Source organism: Leucopleurus acutus (assembly GCF_964270905.1).
Source record: "Leucopleurus acutus genome assembly, chromosome: 16".
NCBI classification, from domain to species: domain Eukaryota; kingdom Metazoa; phylum Chordata; class Mammalia; order Artiodactyla; family Delphinidae; genus Leucopleurus; species Leucopleurus acutus.
Genome location: NC_139158.1, coordinates 64,363,378 through 64,391,367, shown reverse-complemented (window position 1 = coordinate 64,391,367; position 27,990 = coordinate 64,363,378). Strand labels below are relative to the sequence as shown.

The window sequence follows — 27,990 nt, the reverse complement described above, 5'->3', positions numbered from 1 at the left end:
CGGAGCTGCTGAGCGGGCCGGCGGCCATCTTGTGAAGCGCCGAACGAGGTGGTGGCTGCTCTGGGCTCCGGGAAGCCGTTCGGGCTGGGGCTACCGACCGCGGGGCGGAGGCACTCGCGCGGGGGGTAACTCGGGTCTGGGTTCGGGTGCCGCGCAGCTCTCCCCGGTAAGACTCCCGCAGCCCCGGAACGGGCGGGGCTGTGCGGGGCTCGAGCCGCCCCTTGGTGGCCCGGGGCGGGGCCTTCGGAGGCCTCGGAGCCCGCCGCAGTGAGCGCCCTACGCTGAAGGGTCGGGGCATGGCTGCGAGGGGCCTGGGGCGCTGCTTGTGCCTCTCGGTCCTCGGGTGCAAGTAGGACACAAGAGAGGAGGAGCCTGCCTACCGAAGAGGGGACGAGGCCGTAGCGAGGACGCCCCCGTGGTCTGAGAGGGAGGAGGCCAGAACTGGGTGGCCCAGCGGCTTGCGAACGAACGGGAACTGCAGTGAAAATACACTACATCCCGAATGAGCAAGATTCTCTGTGCCCCCACGTGGGGCAGAGGTTAACTGTGCCCCGAAGTGAGGAGATAATCGTAGTGAGGACACTCCCTCCACCGGAAGTGGAATGGAGGCCCCGGTGGCCTACCAGAAAAAGGGGACTACAGTCTCTGGACACACGTGGGGGAAAGGAGCTGTAGTCGGTGCTCTCCCTAGAGTGTAGGAAGGAAGTCGGAATTGGCCGCCTTCTTGGCCTTAAGGTGGAGGCGGTTGCAGTGAAACGCTTCCAAAGCCCAGCGTTGGGGCGGGGCTTACCCTCCGGGGTGTCGTTAATTTGAGAAGCCGGCCCAGGTAGCGTGGGGTGAGTCCGCCTCCCGGGCCTCTTGGTCCCGGAGTAGGGAGGGGGCTGCTAAGAGCATCACCTTTACGCGTCCCTTGGGAGAGAGCCTCCAGCATCGAAGAAGGAGGAGGTCCAATGGGATGTGGAGGCTGGGTGATTTTGATGGAGAGTGAACTGAGTTTCTCTTTTGAAGGCTGGAGGTGGTAGTTTTCGGCCACGTGAAGTGGGTGGAGGGGCTTTGAGAATCTGCAGGTTAATGACGGGGATGGTCACTAGTGCAGGAGGCTTAGCTGCTAGATTGTAAGTGCATGGACTGTATGTGTGCTTCCAATGTGTGATTTATAGTGAAAAATTTGAGCTCTGGTGAGGGTTACTCTCGGTTATTCAGCCCTGAACCTGCCGAGAGTTGTATACTGAAAATAGCAGGCTCCGTAAGAGAGGTTTCTGGACTCTAAAACCCTCCTTGAGTCCGGATTCCCAGAGATGACCTAATGTAAATTGGGATAGTTGGCAGGAACCATTTTATATTATTTAAGACTAGGGTGATGCCAGTCAATATAAGCTACTAACAAAAAAATGTGATTGCACTGAAGGTTTTGTTGAAGGAGAGACTTGTGACGAGTATTTCTTTTAGAGCTTCTTGCTTGAATGGTTGTAAATGGTATAATTTTTGTAAAATGCAGTACTAGCAACATGAATTGCTTTGGACTTTGTTATCTAGTTTACATTGTTGATGCATTTCAGAGCCTTTGCAGTTGAAGAAAAAAATCCTAGAAGTCTGGACGTATAGGCCGTTCCTGTTGGATTTTGTTTTTTAATTATAGAAATATAATACAAGACAGGTTGTATTTGTTTTGAAATTTGGTAGTTTTGATAGCGTGGAGGATTCTGGATTTAGTGGAAGGAAATTGTGCTCAGGCATTTTCCAAGAATATTAAAACAATTGGGAAGAACTGTTACAGGTGGTTAAAAAATTTATGGTAATTAATATTTGAAGAAAAATGTTTGGCGTGTTTATATAAAAGTTGAGGATGTGCTTAGTATTATTGCTGGAAAAAATGACGCAGGGAATGCATTTTTATATCATTTATATGCTTGATTATATATTGATTATTTTGTTTATGGATTGTGATGCATAATTTCAATTTTTCTTATGTTCATATCTGTTAGGTGAAAAATGTGAAGCTTTAGAAACCATTGTGGTAGTTACTTGGAACATACTGTTATGTGCTAATACCAGAAAACTTCAGGCTTCTTTCACTTTCTTTGACATACCAAATGACTTGATTTTTGCGTGAGTTTGGGGGTTGTTGGTACAATCTGTGGATGTGAAACTTGATTTTGTGGGCCAGTGTGTTCCAGGTGCTGAAATCCACTGACAACGTTCATGCTGTTTTTATTCCATTTTGTAGATGGTCACTCCATCATTTCAGTTGAATATTTTCTTCTGTAGATGAGGTAGGAAGAACTGTCAGTAACCGTTGCACAAAAGATGTTTTTAGATATCCCTCCTTAAAATGCAGGGACTGTCATCCATTTCTGTAATCTTCTGCCTGGCCCATAACTGCTTGATGAATATTTGTGAATAAGTGAATATTGTTAAGTGTTTTAGGTCAACTAAGAAAAATCAATCTCTAGTTTTATCAGATTTTACTACCACCACACATATACATTTTGGTTTGCATAGAGTTTAGTTCATTAAGTTTAAAGCCTTAAAACCAGTAGTGAGGGTGAATGTGGTTGGCTAGGTTAGAAGAAATATTGTTTCTTTGAAGTTTAAAGCAAGTAAGATAACGAACATTTTTGTTGGCATTTGGGGGGATTGAAAAATAACTTAATATTGTAGTGTTTTTGGCAAGAGAATAAATATCTTATTTAGAAATGTCTTTTGATTTGCTGTCTTTGAGTACTGACTGGAGGTTAATGGGAAAGTTGAGTAACATGCTATCAAAGGTTTATATCTCCCTCAGTGTCAGAAGAATTGTTTTATTAAGAATGGTCCCAGAACCTGAAATGTGTTCCATTTGGGGATGGGGACAAAATCAAGTTGATGAAGCTGTGTTTTTTTCCATAATGCATACCATAATATGATTATGCTGCTTGTAGCATTGTGCCCATTATGATTGGTTCTCTGTTGCTCATCTCTGTGGTGAACATTTGAAGGGTGATCGTTTCTTTTGAATCTGAAGAACTTAGGTCTGCTGTACCCTGGTTCTTGTTGATCAAAGACTTACTATTGAACAAAGTTAAAATTCACTTTTGGATGTTTATTACCAAATGAAAAGTGGAAATGGTCAAGTTCTGATTTTTGCCTTGGCTTCCTGGTAAAGAGGATTGTTGTCAGACATTTTATCCTGCAATTCCAAGTTTCTGGAATGGCTAGTATTTAAGAAAATCTGTCTTGTCATAATAATATGCTAAACTTTTGTAGTAGCTTTTTGTAATTGTGCATATATCTGGAATTTGTAAGAAACAAAGCCACTATGTGGCTTAATTTTCAAGATAAAGTGCAAAAGTATACTAAAGCTTCTTGTCTTCGATCTTCTGAAGTACCTCAATGGATTTAATGGCAAATCAAGCCCATTTTCTCTTTCCGTTATGCTTTCTGAATAGGTAAAACATGTATTTTAGGTGTTTTGTTGCTTAGGATTGTTTCAGTCTTATCTTTCTAAAACTCACCAAAGTTTAAAGGTGAGTGGAGTGAATTTTTAAAAGTCACTGGAGTGACTGGTATCCTACATTCAGTTGCTAGCTGACAGAACGCAGGAGTAAGTAGGTTCCTGGAAAATAGTGATACTTCTATTAAATTATTGTGCCCCTTTCGTTGAAACAAAATACTTTTGTTGAAAACAAAAGTATTTGAGTTCTCAATTTCTATTTGAAGGAAGAGCCATAACACCAAGAGTTGTGAAGTTCTGGCTGCTAACCTGAGCTTTCTGTGTACTTTCCTTTGGCATGGGGTGAGGTGTATCTTCCCTTGTGCTGAAATAGAAAAGATTAACAACTTTATGACTAGATTGATTTTGTACTTTAAATTGAATGAGTTGAACTAGGGATTTGCTGAATTCAGCTGGGCCTTTCACCTTTTCTCCTTGTTTAGTAATTTCTGGCAACCCTGTAAACATTTTAGGGAGTAGACCTAGAATGTTTTCTTTGGGCTTAACTGGCTGACCCTGAACTTGTTCCTCTCCAGTGGACATATGGTACCTTCTTGGATCTGGAAGGAAAGGGGCTGAGGAACCTGTTTCCCTTACCTTCAGGCGATGCGTCCTGGCCCCACACCAGACCTTTTGAATTGGAATCTTCAGTAGGAGTCATCACAAGTGTTTAACTAAAAAATTACCCTGATTCTGAGGCTCATAGAGTTAAACTTGTACATTTAGAAAAAAAATATTGCGATAATTTATGCTCTTCCCTGTTGAGTGTAAACTTTATGTAAAGCAAGCTTTTTTCTGTTTTACATTTCCCTTTGTGACCCGTTAGATAAACTACTAGATGTGGCTTGTTTTTAAATGAAGACTTAAAATTCTAGATTTAGGGCTTCCCTGGTGGCGCAGTGGTTGAGAGTTCGCCTGCCGATGCAGGGGACACGGGTTCGTGCCCCGGTCTGGGAAGATCCCACGTGCCGCGGAGCGGCTGGGCCCGTGAGCCATGGCCGCTGAGCCTGCGCGTCCGGAGCCTGTGCTCCGCAACAGGAGAGGCCACAGCAGTGAGAGGCCCGCGTACCGCAAAAAAAAAAAAAAATTCTAGATTTAATTTAATTTAAATTCTAGATTTAATTTAATTAATCGATGTAGAGGATCGATTGTACAACATTTAAAAGATTAACACAATGCTCTGGGCTTCTGAAGGTGTTGCTTATGACATACAGCATAGCTTTTTGTGGCAAAACAATCTCACTCTTCTTTAGTAATTTGAGTGGTTGTCCAGGTGATGTTTAGCTTGTTCTTTAGAAAAAGTTTGGAGTAATGCTAAAACGTTTGAATATGTCTTTCTGGTGATGAATATTAAGCTCAATGGTGGTATCTTGATCTTGAAAGATAGTTAAAAATAAGCATCATCATTCTAAGTAGGTGTCTATGGGTAATCTTATACCTAACAGTGACAATTTTCTTCTACTCTTGAATATAGTTGTCTAATCATTTGGTCATATAAATTGCTTGTAAATTGTTCATAACTTCACTAGTTTGGGAGAAATTCCAGTGAAAGATGAGTGACCTGTTTTTACTTTGGAAGGACTCTTAATATGCCGGACTTTTTTTTTTTTTTTTAACAAGTTTCTTGGAACCATTTTGGTGTTAGAAGAAAAAGTACTCTTCCTTAATATATTGAACTCTAGTGGTTTTAACCAGGAATTAGTCCTTATAGGCCAGACCTTTCACTTCACTTATGTTTTTTTTGTTGTTCGATTGCTATTTTGGTGCAAAGGAAAATATGTTGAAAGAGTAATTGCAGTAATTTCCATGAATATCCTTGAATTGATGACTTAATTTGTCCAGGAACTGTTACTCTGTGAACTTGTGCTTTTTCATCAAAAATTTGGTGGGAACCTGAGGAAATAGGTCGCCGTTGGACTTGTGTTATGGAATTTTCTGGACTGGTTTAATCATCAAGTGATTACAGCAATTACCAGCTGTGAAGCCGATCTTTATGACTGTTTTAGTTTTCGATTGATTCTTTCTTGGGCTAATTTATGACACATTCTTGATGTATGTAAATATATAATGCTTTGAGAGAAAGCAACTTGAAAGCAACCAAATAATAAACGTGTGGGATTTTGGTACGTCTTTTTTTTTTTCTAATACATTGTAATGATGTGCTCCAGTGGTTTCAGACTCGCCCTTTAATATACAGTTCAGTGTGGCCTGTGCGTGTTTTGTGTTTCCTGCATTGATTTTTGCCTCCATTTATTCTCTATTGCAGTCTAAAAGTTGGTTTTAATTGGTTGCCCACAGGATTGACTTGGCCTCTACTTCTTGTTAAGAAAATACATCTCTTGTTTTATCAGGTAAGAGATTTTGAATAGAGGGTTTATTTTTATACAAAATAAATTGAGATAGCTTATTAAATAACATGAAAATATGTGTAATAACTAAATTGTGGGATTTTGTTTGTAATAAGCTTATTTGAGGGATGGGAGAGGGGTGGACTGGGTGTCTTGAACAGTTGTTGCTTCCTTTGGGAGTCAGTTTTCTATGGATGCATTTCTTCTGCTGAATTCCTGATTATCAGGCAGTAAGTAGCTGTTTTTTTCCCCTCAGTAGCATTCTAGACTAACTACAAATATGGGTGCTTGTTATTGGTACGGTTTTTTAATATTCCTTTGCGGAATAGGTATAGAAAATGGGTCATGTTTTAGAGTACAAATTGACTTTAGGTGGAACCTTAGTGATTGGAACCTAACTTCTTGTTAAATAACTAAGGTAGGCTCAAGCAAGATAGGTTGAAATGACTCATCTGTCAAACAGGTACTTTGTAGCAGAATAGCATATCTTACTTCACGTTTTTCAGAACCTAAAAACTCTTCCTGTTTAGATGACTTTATGAATAAATCTTGTGCACTGCTTTGGTTTACTCAGCCCTTTTCTAGATGGTAATTTGGGCAGACTTTCAATATCATGTTTTCACATGTACCTTGTACAGACTTTTACTAAATCCCTTCCCTCAGCTGCAGATGGTTTGAAGACTTAATTGTGTAGGTCGCTTTAGCCCTGTGCTTAATTCTTGGGACCATATCAAATTTTCATTTTATTGTGCTAATGCAAACTAACATCTCTCTCTCTCTTTCTCAAGTTTTGGGGATCTAGATTACCCATGATGTTTCCCCCAGTTAGTGATTAAGTGATTTTTGAAGTTGAACGGAATGCTATCTCATCTTTGCGTACAGCCAATATTCTAGAGTTAGTAAGGAGTGAGAATTTGATTCAATGAATCGAAACCTTCTTGATGAACTTCTTAAAGACTGCTAAATAGTAAATAAGGGCAAAAGAGTCTGTTGGTATGACGTTTTTAGTATTAATTTTTCTTGTTGACGCTTGCAGACCAAAAATGGAAAGCTTCCCCCGCCCCTTCCCAAATTTCTAATGTTTTATACGGTCTCGTTTTCTGTTTGCCAGTCCATTTTTCTGGATTAAGTTTGAAGGTGGCTTTTATTTTTGTGTATGTGTGTGTGAGAAAAGTGTAAAAGCCAAACAATATATTACTCTTTTGTGTGCAGCAATTGTAATATTGAGATATAATTGCAGATTTTGTTGCCTTAAATTAGTATTCATGTAATATTTGACATTGAAAAACTGCTTTCACGGAGTTACAGAATTCTTAGCGCTTGGAGCAGGAAACTTTGCTCTTCTAATGTTCTCATTTGAAAAGTGATGAAACCAAAGCTCAAATAATTCATAATTTTGCTAAGATCACAGAGCCAGTTTAATATAGGTTTATATTTAAAAGTTGATTTTAAAAATGGCTTGGATAACACCCTTTGTTGTTAACCATATAAATTTCAAATTAATTTTTTTTTCAGTCGCAAGAGTTTGTTTTGGATTACTTTATACATGGCTGCCCTTCCATTTACTCTTAGAAACCATATGAATTGAAATACTGAAATTGTATTTAAGTCTGGGAGAAACTTTTCTTTTTTGATTATATCAAAATGGACATTATCTACAGAGATTAGTGAGTACCCAGAAATTCCACAGGAGTTATTTTGGGTCACAACCACTGAATAAAGTTCGTACACTAGTTCAAAAATAAAAAAATCCCTCTTTTTCATTATCAGCCCTCCCCTGTGGGATAAAGAAGACTTTTTATTAAATGGAGGGCATGAGAATGAGTCTTTGGACCTGGGTTTTAATTAAAATAGCCATGGTGAATGGCACTGTAACCAGGTTCTACTTTTTGGAATGATGACTACAGGTAACTGATATTTTGGCTGTTTTACTCAGTATTTCTTCTGGATACTTAGTATGTATTAACCTTATATGTAATACGTAATTCCATATGTCATCTTCTTTAATAAGTAAAGCTATTTCTTTAATAAATAAAGTGGTTTCATCCTAGGATGAAATATGAAATCAGTTGTCATTTGAGACTTGAATCTGCTTTAGTGTTAAGTATTATTTGAAATTCATTATTATTCCCGCTTTGTTTCTGTTGTTTTGAGATTAAGCCATATAAAATGATACCAATAATTCTACAAAGTTGTCAATAGTTTATAAGGAAGATGCTGAGCCAGTTTTAAATATTAACTTTGATACATCCTTTGTATCTTTTCCCCTGTAGATTGTTAAACTTTGTTTCCTGATTTGACTTACACGTTTCTTTTAAATCTTACTGAATAATTAGTGGTCTGAATGATATAATTGGTGATTTTCTTGTCCTATGGTTGTTTTTTCCTGAAATTTTTGAGTCTTGGGGCTGAACTGCTAAGTGTTTTCAGAATTAATGCCTTTTGGATGTTGAAATTGGGTTTTACATTGTAAATGGCATATAATATTCAGTTTTAGAATATCCAAATTTTAAAAACTACATTGCTCGTGATAGTTTGAGGGAATACTTGAGGGCCTAATACGGTAGATGGTCATTCTTGTAGCTGAAAACTTGGTGTGATAAACAGGAGTCTGACCTGGCCGTTGCCTTTTCTCATCTGCAGGTGTGTGTGGTTTCAGCGCAGCATGGCTGTGGTCATCCGTTTGCAAGGTCTCCCAATTGTGGCGGGGACCATGGACATTCGCCACTTCTTCTCTGGATTGACCATCCCTGATGGGGGCGTGCATATTGTAGGGGGTGAACTGGGTGAGGCTTTCATCGTTTTTGCCACTGATGAAGATGCAAGGCTTGGTATGATGCGCACAGGTGGTACAATTAAAGGGTCAAAAGTAACACTATTGTTAAGTAGTAAAACGGAAATGCAGAATATGATTGAACTGAGTCGTAGGCGTTTTGAAACTGCCAACTTAGATATACCACCAGCAAATGCTAGTAGATCAGGACCTCCACCTAGTTCAGGAATGAGTGGCAGGGTAAACTTGCCTACGACAGTACCCAACTTTAATAATCCCTCACCCAGTGTAGTTACTGCCGCCACTTCTGTTCATGAAAGCAACAAAAACGTACAGACATTTTCCACAGCCAGCATAGGAACGGCTCCTCCAAATATGGGGGCCTCCTTTGGGAGCCCAACGTTTAGCTCAACCATTCCGAGCACAGCCTCTCCAATGAACACAGTCCCACCTCCACCAATTCCTCCAATCCCAGCGATGCCATCTTTGCCGCCAATGCCGTCCATTCCTCCAATACCAGTTCCTCCCCCGGTACCTACATTGCCTCCTGTGCCTCCTGTGCCCCCAATACCCCCAGTCCCTTCTGTGCCACCCATGACCCCACTGCCACCCATGTCAGGCATGCCACCCTTGAACCCGCCACCTGTGGCACCTCTACCTGCTGGAATGAATGGCTCTGGAGCACCTATGAATCTGAACAATAACCTGAACCCTGTGTTTCTGGGTCCATTGAATCCTGTTAACCCTATCCAGATGAACTCTCAAAGCAGTGTGAAACCACTTCCCATCAACCCTGATGATCTGTATGTCAGTGTGCATGGAATGCCCTTTTCTGCAATGGAAAATGATGTCAGAGATTTTTTCCATGGGCTCCGTGTTGATGCCGTGCATTTGTTAAAAGATCATGTAGGTCGAAATAATGGGAATGGATTGGTTAAGTTTCTCTCCCCTCAAGATACATTTGAAGCTTTGAAGCGAAACAGAATGCTGATGATTCAACGCTATGTGGAAGTTAGTCCTGCCACAGAGAGACAGTGGGTAGCTGCTGGAGGCCATATCACTTTTAAGCAAAGTATAGGACCTTCTGGACAAAACCATCCACCTCCTCAGGCACTTCCCAGGTCAAAATCGCCCAGTGGGCAGAAAAGGTCAAGGTCAAGATCACCACACGAGGCTGGTTTTTGTGTTTACTTGAAAGGGCTACCCTTTGAAGCAGAAAACAAACATGTCATTGATTTTTTTAAAAAGTTGGATATTGTGGAAGATAGTATTTATATTGCTTATGGACCCAATGGGAAAGCAACGGGTGAAGGCTTCGTAGAGTTCAGGAATGAGGCTGACTATAAGGCTGCTCTGTGTCGTCATAAACAATACATGGGCAATCGCTTTATTCAAGTTCATCCAATTACCAAGAAAGGTATGCTAGAAAAGATAGATATGATTCGAAAAAGATTGCAGAACTTCAGCTATGACCAGAGGGAAATGATGTTAAATCCGGAGGGGGATGTCACCTCTGCCAAAGTCTGTGCGCATATAACAAATATTCCCTTCAGCATTACCAAGATGGATGTTCTCCAGTTCCTAGAAGGAATCCCAGTGGATGAAAATGCTGTACATGTTCTTGTTGATAACAATGGGCAAGGTCTAGGACAGGCATTGGTTCAGTTTAAAAATGAAGATGATGCACGTAAGTCTGAACGCTTACACCGTAAAAAACTTAATGGGAGAGAAGCTTTTGTTCATGTAGTCACTCTAGAAGATATGAGAGAGATTGAGAAAAATCCTCCTGCCCAAGGAAAAAAGGGGTTAAAGATGCCTGTGCCAGGTAATCCCGCAGTTCCAGGAATTCCCAGTGTGGGAATGCCCAGTGCGGGAATGCCCAATGCAGGAATGCCCAATACAGGAATGCCTGCTGCAGGAATGCCCGGTGCTGGAATGCCCGGTGTGGGAATGCCCAGTGCGGGATTGCCTAGTGCGGGAATGCCTAGTGCAGGAGGTGAAGAGCATGCCTTCTTGACTGTAGGATCTAAGGAGGCCAACAATGGGCCTCCATTTAACTTTCCTGGTAATTTTGGTGGGTCAAATGCCTTTGGACCACCACTCCCTCCTCCAGGATTAGGAGGGGCCTTTGGTGATGCTAGGCCTGGAATGCCTTCAGTTGGAAATAGTGGTTTGCCTGGTCTAGGACTGGATGTTCCAGGTTTTGGAGGTGGACCAAATAATTTAAGTGGACCAGGATTTGGAGGGGGCCCTCAGAATTTTGGAAATGGCCCTGGTAGCTTAGGTGGCCCCCCTGGCTTTGGAAGCGGCCCTCCTGGCCTTGGAAGTGCCCCTGGGCATTTGAGTGGGCCTCCAGCCTTTGGCCCTGGCCCTGGCCCAGGCCCAGGCCCAGTCCATGTTGGTGGTCCTCCTGGCTTTGGATCTAGTTCTGGAAAACCAGGACCAACAGTAATCAAAGTACAGAACATGCCCTTCACTGTGTCTATTGATGAGATTTTAGATTTCTTTTATGGCTATCAAGTGATCCCAGGCTCAGTGTGTTTAAAATACAATGAAAAAGGTATGCCCACAGGTGAAGCTATGGTGGCTTTCGAATCTCGGGATGAAGCCACAGCTGCTGTCATTGACTTAAATGACAGACCTATTGGCTCTAGGAAAGTAAAACTCGTATTAGGGTAGCTGTTCACATCAGTTCTTCATAGGGTAGATATAGTCTTCATAGTGCTGTGATTAATGCATTCAGATTGTTTTCCTAGTGTTTCCAGGTTAGAGCCTGTGGATTGTTTCAATTGCATATAGATTGGTTTCCATAACATAGAGCATTGGTTTACTGTTTACAGAAGACTCACTACCAGGATAAACATTGCTGTATGTTACAGTAAAGCTTTCCGGAGAGAACACAAAAATGATTTTGGCATACTATTAGAGAAACCATTTGTAAAACTCAAATGACCACATAAAGCTTATCCAGGAGTCTAGATTGGTTTTGTTTTATACCATATGGGGTGAAGAAAATAGAAACGTCAATAGAGCTCATTGAGGGTGCTCTTACCAGCTGCTGAAAAATAGAAGCTGGCTACTCTTGGAATTTGGTTTAAAGCTGGACAGATTTGCTTTGTTATAGGGTCAAAGCTTTGTCTAAAGTCCTCATTTTCTTTAAAAATTGAATAAAATCTCTGTATACAGATTCACTGTATGTACCTTTATTGCTTCTTGAGGGTTCTTGCTGTATAGACAGTCCTTCTGAAGTTGCTGCTTTATTTGCCTGATTGACTCATTTGTAAATGAGCAGAATTGTTTTGTTGATGTTTTTCTAATATAAAACTCCACACTTGGTTTGTGCTATAACCTTGAACTTTGATTTCTAATGTCAGTCACACTTAAAACTGTGTGGAATAAGACGTTTGCCACAAAAATAAAATATGGAGTCCTCTACCTACCAGAGCCTTTTTGGTTTGACCGCCAAGTTTTAGTCAGTTTAAAAATTGTTCATGTTGTTTGGATGGCATCAGAAACCAGAAACCACTTTTAATGGTCATTGTTTAAGATGCCTGATTTGAAGTCTTGCCCAAGATGGACTAATGTTCTGGCAATTTCCTTCTGTCCCAAATGTATGTGAAATTTTGACCTGTAACTAAACAAAAAGGGTCCATTCATAAGAAAGCATTATTATATATAGGTCTTTAAAATTGTAGTTGAAATTGTTAGCTTTGTTAGCAGTAGTGTTAACAGAATAAAAGATCCATAAGCTGGTCCATAGATCAATATATATTTAATCCTGTTAATTGGAGGCTTTTTGGTCTAGTTGTTTGATCAGGAGCCTGGTTACAAAAATTCCTTATACAGAGTACAAGTGCAGCTGCCAGAGGGGAGAGAATTGAGGCTCCTTGCCCTTTCATACTCTGGCATTCAGGACTAAGGCAGGAGGACCACGTGGGTTCTGGTTGGTGAGTGTCCTTGTCACGAAAACATTTGCCTTACGACGTCCTCACTGCCACAAAAGGCTCTACTTATAGTTACTTTTCTTCTTAGTTAAAATGCTCTAAAGATGTGTCACATTATATTATAAACATGGAATGGGAGATTGGTGAGATATCATGAAAAACAAATTTTGTCTTTTACATGGGCCTCTGTCTTGGTTTGAAACATCCCCAACATTTCCTACAAATCAATTTACTTACAAAGGGGTCAGCCTTTTAAAAGAAATATTTTCTATTTAAGAAAAATAGTGCCTTTTGGGTGTTGCAATTCAGTGGAACACTGAAATACAGCGTCGTGTAATTTAGAGTTAAGAGTGGCAACAGTTCATTTGTGTGCTAAGATTTGGAAAGCTTTTTCATCACTACAATCTTAGAGGATTGACAGTACAGGATATTTTGTTTAGGGAAAGGATTATTTAGACTTTCAAAGAAGAAATGGCTGTGTTGTGGGTCTTTTGCTAATTCACGAATACAAATTTGCTTTGACAGATAACTAGGTATTGCCTCCTCAACTAAAAAAGCAATATGATGTTTGTATATGCTGTTCAATTTAAGTTTTCTGTTAAGTAATCATTTCTCATTCCAAAGACAGAGTGCAAAAAACTTCAGCGCTGCTTGGGAGTCTTATTTCAACTGCAGATTATTTTCCCCATTGGAAAGCTGACTATTTTCATTTTAGAAAAATGGGTTGTTTGAAGATGAAAGTCTTTTTATCTTTTTTCACAGTTTATTTTGGTTATGTGTTCATACGTTCTTATTAAATATTTCATATACTTTATTGCAACTACCTTGTTATTTCTACGTTTTAGATTAATGCTGAAAAGGAAAACTTGATTTCATTGTTCATCAAATTAAATAAATTAAGAAAATAGTGGTTTGTGTAGAAATTGGAGAGAATTGTGTTTCATATTTGGTTGAATCACAACAGTGCTTCTCTTGTTGTGAAATGTAATTAAATGCTTTGCCCTCTGGTACTTGATTTTTGTGTATCTGAGACTTATTAACATAGTGCTAACTGCTAAGCATACTGTTCATCTTGTTCTGGGCATTGGAGTTTGACTTTTTAAAAAATTCTTGAAAATATGTTCTGTGCAACTATTCATACCTCTCTTACCTGCAAATTTTCTCGTAAGAACTAGGTTTGGGGTGAAAATTTACATTATTTTCTCATTTGCTTTGTATGGTATGAAGGATTTGTAAAGCTTCACTTAAAGTGGTGTGTATTTGTAAACACTATCATGATATTTTCAATCTTATGTGTAAATTTTATTGCCTGTTTTTGGTGACTCTGACATTAATAGAAGAGAAACTTTTCCATTAGGTTTAAACCTTCCTCCCCACCCCCCATTTTTTTGTTTGCTTGGTTTTTTTTTTTAGCTTAAAGGGTTAGAGAGATCTACAAAATGTATTTTATAAATAAGCAAACTTGTAAACTTTTCCTGAACTTTAGTGAAACAGTTGGTAAGCAAAATTTGGAGGTGTGTTCTGTGTTTCCACTGCAGTTTGGATGTATAATTATTAGTGGCTTTTTTTTTTAATGCAACACTGTTAAGTGAAATGTAGTGTCTAGCTTTGTGCTCCAAGTTGTCAAAGCATTGTTAGTGGAAATTCCATTAGGAAACTTTATTCAGAATTTCAGAGAGGTAACAGTGTAATTAGGTCAGTCTTATTAACCCACTGGATGAAAATCTAGGGCTGTGTATGGAAGTAAACAAACATACATTTTGGGTGGAAATAGATAAAAATAAGGATGCACGAAAGCCTTAATCAAACTCAAAGTCCCTTTTATTGGATTCCGTCATTGTGTAGAGGTGTGGGTCAAGGTTTAAAAATAAATCCACTCATCAGTTGAAGAACACTTTAAAAATGTGTAAAGAAAATGTAAAATTGCTGCTAGTCAAATCTTCTGGAAAGAATTTCTGGCAGTGATCACTTTTAAAAATTATTTCCCACTCTTGCAAACATTTAAATTGTTTTACTGGCAGTTCTGTAGTAGTCCAAACTTTAGAAACCAAACACAATAAAATAACTCATTGCCAATGTGGCCACAACAGTGCCAGCAAATACTGCCTTGGCTTCATTCAGCAGAGCTTTTTGTTTATATAGATAAAGTCTTGAATACTGTTCAATAAACTTGTCACGAAATAAAACAGGCTGATGCTTTTAATGCTTTAACTGTACACGAGTACTTTACTGAGCTATACCATCAGGTATTTGGGGTTTTTTTAAAAACTCCTGAAAATATTTTGTGCCTTTGGAAAGGTGGCTTTGGTGATCTTGGAGGTAACAATTGTTGCTTATCCTTGTCTGCTAATGCTGAAGTGTGGAAAGAAGAGGATACCTGGAACTGCAGGGAGGAATCTTGACTCTAGGTCAAATCTGTGGTATCCACCTTTTCAGACTTAACATGAGTTTTGCTAGCAAGTCACTTTGTTATGTGGACTCAGAAAGAACTGAAAGCCAGATACTCCTTTTCACAAAAGGAGTTTTAAAGGGGGCTGTGAATTGTTTTTTTAAAACTGATTACTTTAGGAAATGGGAAAACAAATTTTCAGAATACATTGTCAGTTGCACATACCTCTAAAGCTTTGTTTTTCTTTTTTGTTTACTTATTTGTTTTTGCATTAGTATGTGAGGTATTTGAGGTGGGGAAGAGGGGAGAGGAATCAAAAATATAGCTGCTGTCCGACATTGATGCTCTGGTTTTGTCCTTTCCACATTGGTTCAACTTCTACTGAAAAAATTAGCAAATAAAAAGTTTCTGTAAACTCCGCAGAGTCTCTTTAAAAAAAAAATAATCTGGATTGGACTTGCAGAGAAATTAGTGGGCTGTTCCTTTTAACCAAGACTCCTGAAAAATGTTTGTAACTTTTATCTTTATCATGAAAGTTTTAGCCTGTATTTGAGTTTGAATACCCAATTTGTTTTAGAGAGGTTTAGACTAGACATAATTAATTCCAGGTAGTTGCTGATCTGTTTTTAAAATTATGACAGTTTGACTAAGCATTTGAAAAATCACAGAGTGAAATCGGCTGCCTAAGGATATCCAGAATGGCGTTTACCATCTTAAAAGGGTGGACTATGTGCTAATATGTCTCCGTTTATTGCTCAGGAGTGATCACTCAACTTCTGTAATTCATTGTTGTCTGCTTTCCATTGTTTTACAGCAAGTAATAGTCTATCAATTTTGTGCATCGCCACCGTTCTCCTTACCCCCCAAAAGTAGAGCTTTTACGGGATATGGTAGAATCCAAACTTATGGCTATCCTTTTTAATTAAAAAAATTGCTTGATATCAGTTTTGTCTTTTTAGCATAAAATCTTTAGATCACACTGACTTACTGTAAAATGTTCTGGAAAGAGTGTACTCTCGTGGTGGCACAGTTCTCTGATGCTGTAGTGACTTTTCTGGGAAAACTCTTCTGTTCAACAAATAAGCAAGCTCATCTCTTATTGGTGCCTGCTCATGTAAATCTTAATTCTTCACTGTGCTATTCCTTGGTGCCTTGAGCTATTTTGTGCCAGAGGATCTCACAAACATCCTAGAATATGGGTCGTTTTCTGGATCAACATAACTAGCAACAAGCAACTAAGGTGGCAGCTGCTTTTCTACATATTGCTCTACTACTGAAGGGGCAAAAAGCCACCTGATGCAAACATTCGAGCCCCAGGGACAGAGGGCAGCACTCTAAAACTCTGAGGACAGGGAAGTAGTGTAGTGCTCATTAACCATATTCCTTGAATTCTGTCAAGAGTCCCAGGAACCTCTCCCCAGCAAAAATGTTGACCATTAGGTCATAGAGACTAAGCAAACACCAGCTGTAGAGAAGTGGTTAAATAGCACAGCAGAGCATTGGAGTTGGCACCCTAGCTGTTCCGGACATCTGGACTGTGATTTCAGTGACTTAATAGTTTCATGTCATTTTTCCTAGTCAACTGATGGCCTGCCATTTCATTTTGAGAGAAGGAGGAGGTGACTATTTGGGGAAAATAGAGCTATGAGAACATAATTAAATATGGACAGAGTTAAAGATGTTGAATAAGCATAACACATCCCAGTATTACAATGTAGCAAGCTATGCTATGTTCAAACAGACTGCCCCTTGGTGTTTGATTCCCTCTCTATTTTGATGCTCTCAGTTTTCCCCTTTTACCTGCTTGTATAGTAAGCCTGCTGGTAACCAGCACTATGAGTTTTACTTAGACTGAAGCCCCCTCACTGGTGTCTCTGTAGCCCTAACCTCCTAATTGGGGTGAGTGTGGGTGTGAGTTCACTCACAGCTCTTGATTAGTGAAATAAGATTTGTCACTTACGCATTTGTGCTACACATCAAATGTAACAACCACATTGTACTGCAAATCACTTGTTAGTCCTCGAAGAGTGGGAACGTCTTAAGAAGGGTAAAGAAGTTCAGCTACTTAAGGGGTCTTAAATGGTACTAACAGGTGCTGTTTCTAATTTCCTCATTTTTCTTTTGTTCCACACTTCCCCACACGTTGGGGCGTCATGTCCTTTATACAGAACTCCTTTCTGTAGTGTAGGCCCAGCAGGATCCCTTGGCTATAAATCTGGCTTAAGTGGTGGAAAGACAAATGCACCTCTTACTGAAGTAGATAATGCTGATTACCTTTGCTTCTGTGACCACTGAATTGACAGGTTGGAATTGGAAACATCTGTTAACTCCAAACTTTTAAGACAATTTCACATGGATATACAGCTTAGCCATAGCTGTAACCCATGCTAATTAAATGTTTTGAGTGGTGTTGTGCACCTAGCACTTAACACATTGTGTCGGAAAAGGAAGTTTAAAAAATGCCTGTTCTTCAAGACTTTAAAGTCCTAAATGATGCAAGTAAGTGCTCAGTTGTACTTATACATGTTCAGGGTATACTCATGACTCACAGGAACTAGATAAAGGGTTTCCTGGCCAGCTGCTGAATGGTCAGACAGAAATAAGTGTAATGGAATCCTTAGGTGTAAGCTGAGGGAAGGTGCGATCTCTAACCAGTGTTCTTGGGGATACAATACTGTTAGTTTAGTAAAATGAAATGACTGTGTGAGGGAGCACAGTAGCAGTATCTAAAATTGTGCCTGTCCTGAAAGCTCTTAAAGTTGTCTCATAACAGCATAGCTTGAGGTTCTGGCAGCCTAACTGGTATGACTGAGCTGAATGGTCTACAGAGCAGGTAGGCAGGCAAGGCAAAGGTTGGTTCTAGGGATGTCCTGGCCTAGCAGAGGGACAGAACCTTTTATCTTTTTAATAATCTTTTGACTAGCCGCCAGATAACAAATGCTCTAACACGTTCATAAACAACTCAGAATTAAGTGAATTTCCCCATCAATTTAACCACGTATATGCATAGTTGTCTACCTGAAATTCATTCCTTTGTGGTTTTAGATCAATTTGACACAGAGTTTTAGCTTTTCCGTCTGAGATGTCCACCTTTTGGTTCTTGTTCTTCTAGGCCAACACTGTCCAATAGAATTTTCTCCAATGGAAATGTTCTCATGTGTACTAATATGGTAATTAAATTTTAATAGCTATGTGTGGCTAGTGGCTACTGTATTGAACAGCACAACTGTAGATTCACAGTGCAGCAGCAGATTTCCTCTCCCAGGTCTGATCTTTGGAGATCTTGTTAGGCAGCACTATCCAATAGAAATAAGAATCACTTGACATCATTTAAAATTTTCTAGTAGCCACATTTATAAAAGGTTAAAAGGAACAAGTGAAATTTAAGAATACACTTAATACAACATTGTAAAGCAACTACACTCCAATAAAAATTTAAAAAAAAATATATTTAACCCAGTAGATCTTAAATGTTACAGTTTCAGCTTATACTCAATATAAGATTATTGAGCTATTTTACATTTTTGTTTTTGTACTAAGTTTTCAAAATTCAGTGTATTTTACAGCACATTGTGATTCGAACTAAGTGTTATTTCAAGTACTCAATAGCTGCATGTGGTTAGGGGCTACCCTTTTGGACAGCACAGATTTAGGATATTAAAAAAGTTATTCACTGCCATTTCTCTCCTAGTTTTGCTGCCTCTTTCAGCTGTTTCTTCACTTTTGAGTATTCAAATTTTGTTGCATTCCTCCTAACCTTTACCCCTCCTGTTGTGTTTGCAGGTTAGTTTTGCTTTTGAGAATTTGCCTCAGTTACCTTTTTTATGGGCCACACTGGAGGTTAACTAGGTGACAGTTTTATATTGTAACATTACTAATCCTGCACTACAAGCAGCCACAGAAGTAGAATCTCTCCCCTCCACTCTGTACGCCATCCACAATGGCAAGTGGGCAAGTCATTGTGTGTCTGTAACGTAGCGTCTTTATTTTTGAAATCCTCTCTCTTTAATTTCTCAGCTTCCCTAACATAATGAATTCTGAAGATCAACCCATCTTAAGATTTCCCATGTATCCCAAGTAAATTTATTCCAGTGAGGGGGCTTGCGTTATCAGCAGTAGGTTGGTTTCCTTTCCAGGGGCTCTGGTCTGCTGCTTTTGTTCATTAACTCAACACCTTTTGTGCCATTGGTCACACTGCACACTGGAGATGCACAAGTTCTTGTTGATGCCCTTGCCCTGGAGATGGTAAGGAAGGTGGTCCAGTACTGTTGTCTTAGACACTCTGCAGGCAATAGAGAGGCAGGTGTCTCATTTAAAGAACATAGATTAAATATATAGATTCCACCAGGGCAGGATGAGGGCAAAGGTGGCTGCCCAGTAGGTGTTCTTTGAAAATTTTGGTAGAAGTCACATTTTCTACTTTATTTGCTGTATTCGTGCTTGTTATTTGAAGTTTATTCCTTTGATTCCTTTGCCTTGGCAGACAAATAGGGAAAATGTGTGGTGGGTGCAGAATTATTTTTGATCTGTGTGCAAGATTAGTGTAGATCATGGGAAGAGGCCACATGAGCCTCACTGCTCTTTTAGTGGCCAGGTGGACTTCAGATTGAACTGGATTACACAAGGTGTGAGCTGTTGGTAAAATGGATGGAAATCACATCCTTAGGGAAGCGAGTTGTGGTTCATCCAAGTTACTGTGTGTCCCAGGGCTAGTTATTTCCTTTCTCTGTCTTTAGTAGTAATGGGATTAATTAACAAAATGGGGTTAAATTAGATGATCTCATTATATTCAGTTTTAAATTTCTGTGATTCTGTGAACCCAGCTATTTCATTTCTTTCTGGAAATGTGTAGTTAATTTGAACCTTAAAAGAGAGGCCAATGGAACTAAAAGTTTTGATCTGGCTACTGCTTGTGATAGCAGTTCCACACTTAAGCTTGAGAACTTCATTAGGAGAGAAAAGAGGGAAGGGTCTTCATTTCCCTTTTTGGAGGCTGTTCCTTTCCTGCCATTTAGGTCCTCTGGAGCAGGTAGACCGAGGCATTCCTCCTGGGTGTCTCGTCAGCCAACAAGTAGATGATACCATACAGTAAAAGGATCCGTTTATGAGCACTGAAGAGAGGAGCAGTTAACACATGTAGGGCACTTAAACTGGGTCAGGCAGGGGGCACTTTCCATGGTTAGCCCCATTTAATTCTCAAAATAATCCTCTAAAGTTGGCACTATTATTATCCCCACTTTACAGATGGAGAAATCCAGGCAAAGAGAAGCAAAATAACTTGCCCAAAGTCTCATTGATAAGGGGTGAACAGAGATTATTCAGTCATCATCTGTCTGCATGACTCTAGAGGCAGAGCGCCTCCTTTCCTCGTTGTTTCCTTCCTCTCCCTGACTTTTGTGGGGGAGATATGGGAGGCCAGTGGCAGCACTCTTCTGTCATGGGTCCCGAGCTGGCTGGGGAAGGGGCTCCAGTCTTGTGCCAATGCTCCAAATGCTTATTTTGAAGTAAGAAGGTGGCGGCTTTGTTGAAGCACATTCAAAGTCACGAGGGGAAAAATGTCCACTCAGATACAGTTCTATCTTGGTGGAAGGCCATGTGTTCCTTCTTGGTTTGCTTCCTTTCCCGTATCTAATTCTCTCCTCAAGCTAGCTTCCCTTTGGAGAGTTGCACACAGGTTGGATTTGTCCATTTTTTGGATAAGTCTTTTTGGGACGTTGGAGCTGGATCAGTGGCTTCCAAACTTTTTTGACCATTGTAGAATACAGCAGGATGGGAAACCCTGTGACCATTTACTGTACTGTTATTTTCCCACTTTCCACTTTTTGTGTGAACATGCACGTTTTAAGCTTTCTAATATTGCCAAATGCTGCTTGGCAGCCAGACTTCCTAGTATTATATGGATCTAAATCAAATTATTGCTTAAGATTTTCGTTTATAAACACGTTAGTAGCTCTTAGTCAGATGTATGAATAAAGAATGTGTAGTTTTGTAGTAAGGATTTGCATATTGGATTCAGTTCGTGATCTAAGAGGACTGTCCTTGAGGCTGCTGATTTAATTTTGGGGAATTCCTGAGTTATAGAGGGAGAGGCAGGGGTAGAAATACTTTGTCTACCTTCATCATGTCCCTTGAGGCAGAGAGGGAAAAGAAGAGTGGTGGTGATGGGTGTAGTTTGTCTTTTTCAATCTTATGAGAAAAGAGTACTCCATTGGGTGGTGTTCTCCCATTGGGAGCTTATGGAGAATTTCCAGTTGGGTTTTCAAGATTTGATCCAGCATCTCAGCTGCTCCAGTGTGCCAAGGTAGGCAACAGGAGTGAGAGCGTGGCTTTGGTTTGTGAATGAGTGATCCTGCCATACAGATGGGTGCTCTGTTCCTTCTCAGCCTGGAAATGGGGTTGAAGTCTGGTGCCTTGCCTTGTTAGGCTTTTGGGAATGGAGGAAGGCAGTGTAACTCCTGAACGTGAACGACTGAAGAGTTTCAGCTCAGTTGGCACTGAATTGGATCCAACTAGATCCAGGAGGAAAGATCTGTTCTTGGATTTATAAGAGCCAAGATAGAATCTCCCGGGGCAGGAGAGGGGAAGCCAAAGAAAATGAAGGGTGAGTTACTGCCTATTGGCAGTGAGATTCCCTATGAACAGTCACGTGCTAGTCGGGCAAAGGGAAGCCCTGATTTTTAGCATTTGCCCAATTTCTGTGGTTTAAAACTTAACGAGGCCACCTGCTTACAAATTCCTTTACAATTCTCTCTTGCAAACTGTACAAGCCTGCTCTGGCATGCTGCTGCAAGCCTCCCTCAGGTGTTTTGAATTCCCATTCTGTGCTCAGGTCTGTTCTGTGTGACATAGGAGATGCTGAAGCAGCGTCTTTTCTAAAGAACCTTGTTATTTCATTGACAGGAGCTAGAAACATTGACAGGGTACAATTGTGGTGCGGCTTGAGTATAGCAGTCCAGAATGAGAAGTTGTTGAGTGCTGGAAAGATCATGAAAAGGGGAGCATATGAGAGCTAGGCTTGAAGGATAATAATAGCTAACACTTACTGGTGATAATAGTATCAGACTCTGTACTAAGCATCTTGCATACATTGTTTATGTCAATCTTCAGAAATAGATAATATCCCTTACTTTACACCTGAGTAAAAATTTTGCCCAAATTACAGAGATAGGACATCATTCTGGTGGGTGTGTAATAGTATCTCATTGTGGCTAGAAAGGAGTAAAGCCAGTACTTGGAGCCTGGTTACTTCACTGCAGAACTCATACTCTTGCCCACTATATCAGATTGCTATTAAATATAAGAAGGGAGGTTATTTCAGTAGAGAAGGGTGTTAACTACAGTCTAAAGTCTTAAGACTAGGTGGGAGTCAGAATAAGCGTTCTGGTCCTCATTTTACTTAACGATGTATGTCTCCGTAACCAAATCACTTCTTCCCTCTCTGCCTTGAATTGAGGAACTTGGATAAGATGATCACTCAGTTCCTTTTAATTTCTGACATTTTGTGAATTTTAAGTTATAAAAATGAGAGTGTGTATAGCTTCTTTAAGGAATACTGGAGAAAGTGCCCTGCCAGGGTACGAGGCTTGGGAAGCACTAAGGTTGGCTGGCGATGGGGGTAAGCAGAGGAAAGCGGTCTACAAGGGTGAGTGAAGGGAATGAGACTCCAAGTGGTAGAAAGCAAAAGCAGGAAAGGTTGGTGCTGAATACTCAGTTGTTTCCATTTGCACTTTCCCAGATGGAAAGGTGTGGATTGTGGGTGCAAACAGAGATGACAAGCTGGCTTTTGTATTGAATATTCCTGGAAAGCTCACTTCTCCCTTGATGGCTTCTGCAGCAGGCCAGGGCTAGATTTGGGTTATTTCTGAGAATCCTTGGATTATCACTCCTTTCTTTTAGCATTAGTTCAGCAGTTATTTATAAAGCACCTGCTATGTATGAGTCACTGGAATGGAAATAAGACAGATCTGGTCCATCCCCTGTTGAATTTATATAATCTGGTAGGGGAAATAGATAATAAGCAAGTAAGTTACACATTTTGATAGGTTTATGAGAAGCTGGGTTTTGTTGGTTTGGAATCAGGGAAGATCTCTGATTTCAATATAGAAAAGAGATCGGCAGGGACTGAGAGTGGAAATGGGGAGACCAGAAGGAGACTATTACAGACATCTAGGCAAGATACGCTGATTCAGAAGAGAGTGCACAAAGACCTGGCGAGTATTAGCCAGATGTCTCTTACAAAAATAAATGAAAAAAATTTCTGAGACTCCTTTTATTGAGTCACTTAAATGTAATATTTAATAAACTGTAAAGCTCCAGTCCTATAAAGGATGCTGACAATCCCATGAGATTAATGAGACTAGATGAAAGGTAAATGAGGCTGATGTAACGTATGTACCTGTTAAAGGGATAGGGGACAGAAGAGTGACATGAACTAGTTTTAATTACAGAAGATTTCCAAACAGAGGTAGGTTTGGAGGTAAATTTTAAAGGAGATAAACAGGATTTAGGAGATACTAATAATCTCATGCATTAGATGATTTAAAGGGAATATGACTCAAAGGATAGAAAACTGCACATTATAAAGATTTGCTTATAAGAGTCACTAATTCCAATAAGAAAGTAGAAGTCAGATTTGTGAAAAAACAAAACTGTAGTTATCCAGGAAGCTCTGACCTCTCAGAATGAAATCTAGCCCCGTGTGCTCCTGGGGCATATGTGGGCCCACAGCATTCTGGTTGGGGTTTTAGTCTGGGCAGAGAAGAAACTGAAAAAAGATAGAATAGGACCAGCTGTGGAGAAAGTGGTAGAAATGGTAACAGACTAGAAAAGAATAGTCTATTAGAAATAGAGGCTTAGCACAGGAGGAAGCTCCTGACCCTCTGCATGTATTTGGCCCCCACCAAAAGCATCTCTTTCTGGGATCTTTCAGAAGTTATGGAGTGAGGGGAAGGGCAGCAGTTCCAGTTGTTGCCTGTAATCTTACCACCACAGTTAATTACTGCTAATGCTCTCATAGTTCACAACTTTTTTTTTTTTTTTGGCCGTGCTGCGTGGTATGTGGGATCAGGGATCAAACCCGTGCCCCCTGCAGTGGAAGCTCGGAGTCTTAATCACTGGACCACCAGGGAAGGCCCACAACAAAGTCTTTATCAGGGATAAACCTGTAGCCCTCCATTTAAATTTTTCCCCAACATTTTATTATGAAAACTTTCAACATAAGAAAAGTTGAAAAAATGATACAGTGAATTCCCATGTATCCACCATTTAGATTTTACAGTTTATATTTTCCTATATTTGTTTTACCACATCTATCCATTCAGCACACCATTTTAATTTTCGGTGCATTTCATAGAAGTTGCGAGCATCAGCACACTTCACCCATAAATATTTCCGTATGCCTTATCCTGAGCTGAATATTTGTTTATGGGTTTGGGGTAGGGGTTGATAAAATTTACATGCAGTAGGATGTATATACCTTAAGTGTACCATTGGATGAAAATGACAAATTCACCTATGACTCACATTCCTACCTAGGTAAAGGACTTTCACATTCTCCCTAGAGTTCTCTTCTGCCTCTTCGCAGTTAATACCTCCCCCTCCCCTGGGGGACAGGGGAAGAACAACCACTATTCTGAATTTTTTCACTATAGATTAGTTTTACCTGTCATAAAACTTTATAAAGTGTAACTATGCATTTTATGCTTCAGGTTCATCCATGTTGCAGATATTAATAGTTTGTTTCTTCTTTTGCTGAGTAGTTTTCTATTACATATACAAACATTATGGTTTGTTTATCCATTCTCATATTGATGGACAACTGGGCTGTTTCAGATTTTTGGCTATTATGAATAAAGCTGCCATGAACATTCATGTACAAATCTTTTTGTGAACATAATGTTTTTATTTATTTTGGATAAAAATCTAGAGTGTAATTGCTCTTGGGCTAGATATACGTTTGGTTTTCTAATAAGCTGCCAGACCGCCAAAATGGTACATTTAGTGCCTTCACTAACAACGTATGAGAATTCCACATCCTTGCTAACATTTGGTATTGTCAGTTTTTTACTTTTAGCCATTGTGATGGGTATGTAGTAGTATCTCATTGTGGTTTTAATTTGTATTTCGTTGATAACTAGTGCTATTGATCACTTCCTTTGATTATTTCCAATTCATATGTTTTCCTTTATGAAGTATCAGATCAATTTTTTTGCCCATTTTTTAATTGACTATCATTTAACATTGAATTCTAGGAGTCCTGCATTGTAGAAGAGTACAACTTCTGCATTACTGCTGGACATTAGTTCAAATGGAAAAGGCATGAAGGTTTGAGTTGAGCAGAAGCACATTTACCATTTATTCAGTAAATGGTTATGAGTACCAACTAAGCATTAGTATTAGGGATACAGAAACAATACCTAGCCCCAGTTCCAAGGAGCCAAGATTATGAGGGTAGACAGACAAAAGTAAAAATTCTGATGTAGTGGTTTCACCGTTAAGTCACTAAATATTTACTGAGTACCTACTATAGGATAGGTACTGTTGTAGGTATTGTACATATAGAGGTAGGCGAACCAGACATAGTTCCTACTCTAATACAGCTTATTTGTTTTCTGGAATGTATGTGGGGGAAGACAGTGCAGAGCCCCTGAGATGGGGAATGAGATTGATGTTGCGTGTATGTGGATCAGAAATGAAACCTGGCTGGAACGTACTTGCATGACTAGATGATTAGTTAGGTGATGGTCAGATGTTGCAGGGCTTTGTAGACCATGGTAAGAACTTTGGATTTTATTTTGAGTGTTTTGGGAAGCCATTCCAGAGTTTTAAGCAGAGAAGCGGCATGAGCTGGTTTCTGTTTGGCTAATAAACGCTGTGAGTGTGTGTGTGTGTGTCCGCGCGCATGCACGTGCATGTGCAAACACACACATACAGAAAAACTGGTGAAGAAACCACTGCAGTCATCCAGAGGAGAGATAAATCCAACCTGGGAAAGGTGGGCAAAACTTCATATAAGAATAATGTCACAGCATAACCATGGATGACAAGGCATTTGCTAGGCAGAAAAGTCAGAGGTATCAGCGTGTGTTGTGTCTGTGTGTTTGAGAAACGAGAAATAGCTTTGGATGACTAGTTGGGTGGATGGTGGAACGGCAGGAGGTAGAACAGTCTAAGAAGGGCTTTGAAGGTTGAATTACAGGTGCAGGGTCATCGTATTAGACAATTACTTAGTTCTGTATAGATGGGCCCTCTGGAGTTGTGCCACAAGGTGGCCATGCTAGGGAGTTAGGCTTTGAAACTAAGGGCCATGAGCAGCTACTATACAGGGCTTCTAGTTAGAGATTTTCTGGAAGCTGGCGTCAGGGATGACTAGGTAAGGCACTGGTATGGATGAAAAACCAGGGAGGAGGCAAGAAACAATGGGGCCTGAAGTTAGGTAGAAGTTGTTGAAGTGAAGGTATAGAGGCTTTGGGGTTAGAATGAATTGTCATGAGGACATGAGGTGTGGATTAGGGCAAAAAGCTAATGAGTCCCTTTAAAAAATACAAAACAAACAGTATAAAATATTGAAACAATACAGAAGTGTATAAGAGTGTGTAAAATTCTCACCTTTATTCCATTCCTCTGAGGTGTACCTAAAAGTTTTATATATTTGGTGTGTCTTCCATTTTTTGTGTGTATTTATTTTGTATATGTATTTAAATCTATTGTATATACACATACAATTGAAGTTTAAAATGGGGTTATAGTCTTCTTACCATTTTTTTGCAACTTTATTTTTTCATATGATACCAGTATACTTCTGCCTTAATTGTTTATTTACCCGCTACTTGGCATTCCATTGACTAAGTACCGTAATTTACTTAGTCACCACCTAATTGGTAGACCTTTAAGTGGTCTCAGGTTTTTTACTGTTCTGAGCAACGGTGAAATGATCATTCTTCTTTATTTGTCTCTGTACTATGCAAACACTGCCTGAGAGAATGTGTGAGGTGAGAAGCATGGAGTCGGATTATGACGGGGGAAGTTGTGGTTCTGTTCCCTCAGGAGTATGTATTGTGCTCTGGATCTGTCCTTGGGGAACCTCCAAAGCAGTGATCAGGCTGGTCAGAAGTCTAAAAGCCACATTCTAGTGGCAATATTCAAAAGAACTGGGGCTATTTCTCCAGATTTTAGCTTGCAGTTCACTGCTTCCAGGTATCAGATGGTTCTCAGAGGGAGACGGAATAAGGCTTTCTTGTGGAATTTTAGATGGGAAGAAATAGGAATAATGCGTAGAAGTGAGAATTCAACAGACTTGGGTTAGTTTGGGTAGGACTTTATGGAGCAGGACTTTCTGATGATTGGATTATAAGAGTGGTGGGTTTTCCATCATTGGGTGCATTCAAGCAGAGACTGAGGTGCTATGGAGGGGACAGTATGTGAAGCAAGTTGAACTCTAAGAATCATTCCAATTTTGGTTGATAACAGCATTCAAGACAGAGACCATGAGGCACTAAGATGGGAATAGCACTAACTGGGCAGGGTTGGGAGAGGGATTGACTGAGGGTCAGTTTAGGGGAGATTGAGGCTGGAGGCGTCCTGGGGTATAGTGCTGGGAAACCTGGAATGCTGAGTGAAGCTGGGTGAGAGATCTGACCTCGTCTGCACTCTTGGTACAGATGGTCGCAGGCGTATCGGTCGGGGGGACATAGGGTTAGTGAGGAGTCTGAGGATAACTGTTATGGTGACTTAGGAGGCGGGGTTTATATGGGAGTCATGGTGATCCATGCAAGAAGGTAGTGTTTCTAGCAAAAGGAATGGATGGAGAACCTTGGTGCTGTTTGATTGCCAGTCAGTTTGGAGATGGCTAAGCTGGGAGCAGAGACTGGAGATGGCCTTTTGGATTTCATGCAGCAAATATTTATTAGGTGCTTGAGACAGAGCAGTGAATAGAACAGACAGATATCCCTTCCCTCATGGAGGTTACATTCTAGTGGGGAAGACAAATTACATAAATATATATAGTATATTAGACAGTGATAAATGCTAAATAGAAAAAACAGGAAATGGGTATGTGATGTATC

General features: G+C 40.0%; 2 protein-coding genes across 7 annotated transcripts in view; both read left to right on the top strand.

The window, feature by feature from the left end:
• RBM12 (RNA binding motif protein 12) lies at positions 1-24,280 on the top strand. Of its 2 annotated transcripts, none has more exons than XM_082857941.1 (3): positions 1-48; positions 5,739-5,823; positions 8,464-24,280. In XM_082857941.1, the coding sequence occupies exon 3, from the start codon at positions 8,486-8,488 to the stop codon at positions 11,270-11,272; it is 2,787 nt and encodes a 928-aa protein (XP_082714067.1). In that variant the 5' UTR covers positions 1-48; positions 5,739-5,823; positions 8,464-8,485; the 3' UTR covers positions 11,273-24,280. The 2 variants fall into 2 exon arrangements, with proteins under 2 accessions (XP_082714067.1, XP_082714068.1); XM_082857942.1 differs by lacking the exon at positions 1-48 and adding an exon at positions 60-166 and having other exon boundaries at positions 5,771-5,823.
• CPNE1 (copine 1) overlaps positions 7-27,990 on the top strand; it is a 38,722-nt gene continuing 10,738 nt past the window's right edge. Inside the window, exons 1-2 of one of the 5 annotated variants that reach the window (XM_082857947.1) lie at positions 7-48; positions 5,739-5,823. The gene's annotated coding sequence lies outside the window, so the exon portion shown is untranslated. Of the gene's footprint in view, positions 167-5,738; positions 5,824-8,516; positions 8,607-27,990 lie in introns of those variants that run through there. The other 4 variants (XM_082857943.1, XM_082857946.1, XM_082857944.1 and 1 more) reach the window with 4 other exon arrangements.

Coding starts and splice junctions, on each gene's coding strand:
- RBM12 (XM_082857941.1), top strand. CDS start 8,486: ATGGCTGTGGTCATCCGTTTGCAAGGTCTCCCAATTGTGGCGGGGACC.